The 7,307-nt window shown below is 38.4% G+C and overlaps 1 protein-coding gene across 1 annotated transcript; it reads left to right on the top strand.

Moving 5' to 3' along the window:
• The first annotated feature begins 1,906 nt into the window (after positions 1-1,906).
• LOC136225851 (stemmadenine O-acetyltransferase-like) lies at positions 1,907-3,940 on the top strand. Its single transcript, XM_066013989.1, has 2 exons — positions 1,907-2,428; positions 2,865-3,940. Exons 1-2 carry the CDS (start codon positions 1,987-1,989, stop codon positions 3,752-3,754), a joined length of 1,332 nt encoding a protein of 443 aa, XP_065870061.1. The 5' UTR covers positions 1,907-1,986; the 3' UTR covers positions 3,755-3,940.
• The last annotated feature ends 3,367 nt before the right edge of the window (positions 3,941-7,307 follow it).

The raw sequence follows: 7,307 nt of genomic DNA, 5'->3' as shown, positions 1-7,307 counted from the left end.
ATCAATATGTCATCACCTCTAGGTGGCTCTTTCGCACAAAGAAGAAGTCGAATGGAACCGTTGATCGGTTCAAAGCTCGTCTAGTAGCACGGGGATTCACTTAGAAAGCTGGCATTGACTACAAAGAAACAATGAGTCCCGTCATCAAAGCTACGACATCCAATCTGTCTTTGCCTTTGCCGCAACCAATAACTGGTTCATCAATCAACTTGACGTCTCTAATGCATTTCTCCATGGAAACTTATTTGAGACGATCTATATGGAACAACCACAGGGGTTCGGGGATAGTGACAGACCGGATCATGGATGTCTTCTTAAAAAGAGTCTCTATGGGTTAAAGCAAGCACCACGAGAATGGTTCACACGGCTCTGAACATTCCTACTCTCGCTTGGGTACAAGTTGTCATAAGCTGACAACTCTCTCTTCATCAGACGCACCGAAACCGAAAAGACCTACATTTTGTGCTATGTTGATGACATCCTCATCACAGGTAATAATCCTGCACACATTACTAACACCATTGCAGATATTGAATAGGAGTTTCCCATTCGTAACCTTAGTAAGGAAGAGTACTTTCTAGGAATCGAGATAAGATATGAGAAAGATGTCATTCACTTGTGTCAGGCCAAGTATGTGGTTGACATCCTCGACAGAGTAAAGATGATTGACTCCAAACCCACATTAACTCCTATGGCTACCACACCAACCCTTTCCAAAGATCTTGACATCAGCTTGTCCTCTGGAGATGAATACAGAAGCATTGTGGGAGCACTTCAATATTTAACATTCACTCGTCCTGATATTGCATTTGCGGTTAACAAGCTATGCCAGTTTCTGCACTGTCCCACTGATGAACATTGGAAAGGAGTCAAGCGGGTCATGCGCTATATTCGAGGAACATCTGATTTTGGGATAGTCATGCCCACCAAACCTCTGGATCATATTCATTGTTACTCCGACAGCGATTGGGGAGGGTGTCCTGAAGATAGAAGATCTACGGGTGCGTTTTGTGTCTATCTTGGCTCCAGCATTGTATCCTGGCAGAATCGCAAACGACCAACAATAGCTAGGTCCTCCACCGAAAGTGAATACAAAGCAGTGGCCAATGCCACAACAGAGCTTCTATGGTTCAAATCGATACTTTCGGATTTGGGATTCCCTCTACCTACACATGTTCAGCTTTGGTGTGGCAATGTTGGGCCAATCTATCTCACTTCAAATCCTGTATTCCATGCTCGTACAAAGCACATAGAACTTGACTATCATTCCAACTGATGATCAAGTTGCAGATATTCTCACCAAGCCGCTAGCTCCTGCTTGCTTCACTATGCTCCGCTCTTGACTTTTTGTTCGTGTCCGCCATCGGCTTGAGGGGGGTGTTAGAGATAATATTCCCTATTATCTTGTAAATAGATCTTTATCTAGTTAGAGTTTTAATCTGTCTATATTACTAGTTAGGTAGAGTTTCAATGCGTTTATACTTTATATTTTGTATTCCTATACAAACTATTATTTGTTTCACTATAAATAGAAGGCCCTAGAGCTAATCACAATTAAAGTGATTCAAGTATAATCTTATACATTACTTCTCTCTATCTCTATATTCTCTCTGTATATCAAACTATACATCTAATACTACTGACGTGGCAGAAGCAGTTTCAACCATTTATTATACAAAAACGACAGAGTTTTAGGTTTTAAAGAGAAAAACCTTTAATGCTAATAATATCAGCTCAAAGAGACAAACGATGATTCACAGAGTTGATGCCATATACAAAACGTGGTGTTCATGAACTGCAACTAAATTAAATAAAGATAAGGACAGCTTCTGCCGTTATAGATAGGTACTAGGTTAACAAATACAATACAAGTTGAAAATATCATATAGCTCTTGATGGGTTTTTTCCTATATAAAATCGCCACAAACTAATGATTATACACAATTTCTTTCATCTTGCTCTTCATTAGGAATTTCAAGTGTGGAAATGGAAGTTGAAATTCTTTCAAAAGAATTCATAAAACCATCATCCCAATCTATTCTCCAAAGAAAACCCCACAAACTCTCTCTCTTTGATCAACTTACACCCACAACATATATAACATTTGTAGTGTTCTACCCCAAGAATGATCTAAATTCTGATTATCTTACCCTCAAAAACCTCAAGAACTCTCTGTCAGAAACCCTCAATATCTTCTACCCTCTATCAGGAAGAATCACAGACAATTTCCACATTCATCAGTTCAACGAAGGTGCTCTCTTCGTTCAAGCTCAAACAAAAATCCGTATGCTTGATCTCATCAAACACCATGAAATTGAGAAGTTGAATGATTTAGTTTCATTTAAACCCTTTAGGAAGGAAATTGAAACAAACATACCTCTTCTCCGAGTCCAATTTACACGATTCAGCTGCGGGGGAATATCCATAGGTATTGTCAGATATTAATATATAATCTATTATTCGGATTTAACTATTAGTTTAACCCAGTGGCGAATACAGTATTACTTGGTTGGGGGCCGATTTTACACGTTCATTCGGGAAATTTTTTTTTTTTTTTGCTAAATCGAACTTGCTTAATTTATATATATATATATATATGCGTGTTATAATTTGAATGATCAAAAACAAATTTTAAGTATTAATGTACAATTTCTTAAAATTAAGCTAGATTTATAAAGGGCTAAAAAAAAGAAACAAGTGTTTTTAACATGTTATCTAGTTTTAAACAATGAAATATTACTTTCATCAAAAAAAAAAAAAATGAAATATTACTACACAGAGTAACCATGTCGGTTCCGACGGCCAGAGGGGGCCGGGCCCACCCCTGTCTCCGCCGCTGGTTTAACCTTTTGATTTCATAACAGGTATGTCCCCCTCACACAAGCAGATGGATGGACTGACAGGGAAGGCATTTTTCGATTCATGGGCTAGTATTTGCAGGGGGGATTTGAACGGTATTGTTCACCCGAATCTCGAACAAGCATCAGAGTATTTCCCGCCGAGAGTTTCACTCCCAGAAAGTCATTTATCTTTAATGGAAAGCTTATGGTTTACAGAGGCTAATTATGTCACAAGAAGGTTTGTGTTTAATAGTAAAGCAACGGCAATGTTAAGGGCAAAAGCAGAAGGAAAGCTCGAAACGAGGCCGTCGAGGATCGAAATTTTGTCGTGTTTCATATGGAAATGTTGTATGAAAGCATCCAAGGCTTGTTCAGGGTCCGTGAAGCCATCAATTTTGGTGGAAGCAGTGAATCTCCGGCCTCTGACAAAGCCGCCGATGTCTAATTTATCGACCGGAAATATTTTCTGGTGGGCAACAGCTGTAGCTGATCCTAATGATGAGGAGAAGACAGAGTTGGATGAACTGATAAAGTTATTAAGTGAAGCTATTGCAGTGTATAAGACTGATTATACAGAGAGTATTCAAGGTAGTGATGGGTTTGAAACGATGTCGGATTATTGCAGTCAGTTAGAAGGTTTATTTAACCTTGAGAAGCCAGATATATTTGCATTTACAACATGGTGTTATATGGGATTTAATAAGCTTAATTTTGGATGGGGAGAACCATTTTGGACTGGTATTTTAGGAAGAGTTGGACCATCTTTTAGGAATCTTATCATATTTATTGAAACTAAAGATGGTAAAGGTATAGAGGCATGGATTACCTTAGATCAACAAAGGATGGCTTTTTTGGAACATGATTCTGAATTCTTAGCATTTGCTTCTCCAAATCCCACCATTTCAAGCCTTTAAATGTACTTAAATTGGATGTTGGTTGAAATAATAAACTTATAATTAATAGTGTTTAATTTGGTTCAGTGTATTGTCTAATAGTCATTTCTGTATCTGTATTTATAGAGAGTTAATGTTGTTTACTAAGAGTCATGTCTGTAATCTATAAATACCTATCAATACAAGTAGTAAGAGTTTATTCGGTAACTTTTAAGTAATTTTTTTCCAAATTGAAGTTTATGATATATGGTTGTTACTTATTAATGTAATGTACCTTCTGGGCTTGAATCTACGAGCCTCTAATTTATCATTTTAATTTATTATTGCTAATTAGGGGTGTAAATTTCATCACTGATAACTTTTGCCTCATTTCACTATTTGATTTACAACTTTCAATTTGTCTCACTAATATGTACGAACTTATAGGTGACATCCAACTTTAGTGTATAGTAGGTAAAAGTTACTGGTGAACGCAAAGTCAACCTGCCATATCATCAGTTTGACTGATTTAAAAGTCAAAATTTAACCAGCTAATATAAAATTATTTCTATACCCTCTTTTTCCTCCTTCCCATTTCCTTTTCTCTCTCTAACTCATCTCTTTACTTATTTCTCTTTAACTCCTCACTCTAGCTTATTTCTCTCTCTAACCTCGTTTACAGTGGTCTACAAATGATGAGAATACAAAATCATTTACTATTACTTTGCACCAGGTTACTTACAATTGAACCCTCCAAACCCTTCTGCTGATGGGTCTGCTACGCAGAAGTCTTGCATTGACGCATATGAGGAAAAAGATAGGAGAGAAAGGATGATGAAGAACATAGAAAAAATCATCTTTGTTTTGTGGTAATTTGATTTTTATTTTCTACGATTAGTGTCCATTCGTAGGCTACCATTTATAGGAACAAGCAATGCACGAGGAGCTTGAAGATTCTATATCTCTATTTGTTTTCGTTGTTTTTTCGTTGTTGTCTTTTAATTCCTTTGTTTTAATCATGTAATCAAAGACTCCAATTTCCGGTTTTAATGAAATTTTCAGTTTCCCAAGTTTCTCACAAGTGTTGAATCTTACTCAGTTAGTCGTTTATCCATTCTGATTGGGTTGGCTCATTCTCACATCGTTTGTCGTGTCAAATAAACAAAACAAAAACAAAAATAAAAGCATCATCCAACATTCATAACATCAATATCATGCATTCAAAAGAGGTCATAGGCATCATCTAACGTGTGTTGCCTCTTTCAAAAGTGTCTGGTAATACGGTTTGGTCTCGTAAAGGCAAAGGTCATTTAAGTAGAAAATCAGTCTCAGAACAAAAATTTCTAGATTTTCAAAAGGGGGGTTCATAGCCAGTGATTCAGATGACGGTTCAGATTTGGTTCAGGACGGTTCTGTATCGCTAAAGAAATTACCTGCAATGGCTATAGTTGAGGATTTAACGTAGATGATGGAGGATATGCTCTTAAGCAGGTTGTCACGGACGCGGTGAAAGCTTCTCAATCAACTTCTAATTCAGGAGGGGATATTCCAGAAGGTATTGCTCTTGAATCTTGAGCCCCTAAGAAGAAGAAGAAGTTAGATGAGAATGGGAATGAAATGGAGCCTTCGTCGGATGATGGAGAAAGCGAGAGAGACCGAAAGTTTAATCATCAGATGAATGAAAGGAATAAGCTTCAAGAAAAGCTAAAGAAGAAAGATAAGACCCCGGCTAAATTGGTATGCGTGGGTGTGGTGCCTAGTACGAGAAGGGCATTGAGACTTTTCCTATTGGATTTCAAATGCCCAAGTTGCTAACTTAGAGTGGCAAGGGAGAGCCAGCCGCTTAAATCAACTATTATTCTCGAGTCATGATGGGATGAGGGCTGTAAAAAGCCAGTTTGTGAATCTATTCTCCACTACCTTAGCAGATGGTGCTTTGTTATGTTATAATAACCTTACAGAAGAGGTGTGGAATAGTTGGAAACTGTATCTGAAGCTTTCTTTAAGCATTACGGGTATGGAGCCTAGATGAAGGTCAAGATGAGCGACTTTGAGATGGTCAAGCAGGAGCATAATGAGCCATTTGATGATTATTTCAACAAATGGATGGACAAAGAGTTTTTTTATTAGAAACAAGCCGGATAAATAGGATATGATCATAAAGTTGTTAGAAAGTGCATTGCCCATCTATCGAGATGCGATGAAGTATCACGATTTCGAGTCCTATAATGAGGCGTACAGAAAGGCTCTCCGAATGGAAAAGTATGAAGGATCTCGTGCATCAGGATCGAGCGGCTACCATTGGTGGACTTATAATCAAGTCAACACACCCATCAATTTTACAAATCCGAGTGTGGCTACTGTTCCTCAGAACAAAGATGCAACTCTTGTGAAGGTATTGGATGTGGCAGCTGTGGACAAAGCCTACCTCGACAGGCTTTCACCTGCGGGAGGTCCGTCATTACTACGGTGCTGTTTGGACTCGAGGTTCACTAGAGAAAACGACTAGCTCGGTAGGGCCGGTGTCGGAGAAAGAGTCGCCACCTAGATTTTAGGTCCGAGAATGTTACTGAGATTCCTTGGGGGAAGCAAGTGGGTTCGGAAAGTTAGGTACGCTTGGAGAAGGTTAATATCTCCTCGAAAGGAAATATTAAGCACCCCCAAAATTGCCCGGTGAACCCACTGACCTCCTACTTAGGATTTCTAAATACACCCAGGCTATTAATAACTCTTTTAAGCTTTTTAAATTCGTGAGATATGTGTGATATGTGTGAGTTTTACAAAGTTTGCAAATCCATTTTAATTAGAGATTACCAATGAAAGCAGATGAAGCAAGTAAAAAGGGGAGATTAATACAAACAACTACCTAAACGAAATTAAATCGAAATTTACAAACAAACTCGGGCATTCCCGAGCCTTCTTTCCCTTTTGATGTTGTTGAAATATACTTGGCTACACATGAAAACCATTAACAATAATAAACTCGGAAAAATAAACCAAAATTCTACATTCTGATCATACCCCGCCATGGCAGGGTGCCTCTAGGGGCATACCCTGCCATGGCAGGGTCTGGTATGTGAGCAAGACTTCATACCCCAATCTCTGATTCGTCCTTAACTCATCCAACATAAACACGTTAGTAAACTTCCAGCATACAAGCAATGATAATGAATCAAACGGCTAAACACATTTAGATTAATGATCAAAGATCATTGGAACACAGAGAAACATTATTTAAGAGTGATTTTATTAGCTAAAATTGACAAACATGGTATTTAATATGTTATAAAGGTTTTAAAACACTTCAAGAACATTAAAAAGTCGGTATAATGAAAAACGCACGGTGAAAACTACAGAACGGGCAAGCTAATTAGATAAGTTTGAGATGAACGAAGGATTTAGAATTCGAATTTTATCAACACTGCGTGTACCCTACCACGGCAGGGTGCCCCCCCCCCCCCCCCAGAACATACCCTGCCATGGCAGGGTGCATTCCCGATAGGGCCCAAGCCACTAGAGATCTTTGCTAAGTCATAACTTTCTCGTCTAATGTCGGAATCATGCACGGTTAATTGCGTCGAAACCCTTAAGACCA

The sequence above is a fragment of the Euphorbia lathyris genome, chromosome 4 (genome assembly GCF_963576675.1).
Source record: "Euphorbia lathyris chromosome 4, ddEupLath1.1, whole genome shotgun sequence".
In the NCBI taxonomy this organism is placed as follows: domain Eukaryota; kingdom Viridiplantae; phylum Streptophyta; class Magnoliopsida; order Malpighiales; family Euphorbiaceae; genus Euphorbia; species Euphorbia lathyris.
The sequence above is the reverse complement of the archived record's forward strand: the minus strand, read 5'-3'. Positions and strand labels throughout refer to the sequence as shown.

Excerpts from the sequence above, each read along its gene's own strand:
- LOC136225851 (XM_066013989.1), top strand. The coding sequence starts at position 1,987 with ATGGAAGTTGAAATTCTTTCAAAAGAATTCATAAAACCATCATCCCAA. Across the intron at positions 2,429-2,864 it reads CTGCGGGGGAATATCCATAG|GTATGTCCCCCTCACACAAG; the intron begins GTATTGTCAGAT and ends ATTTCATAACAG.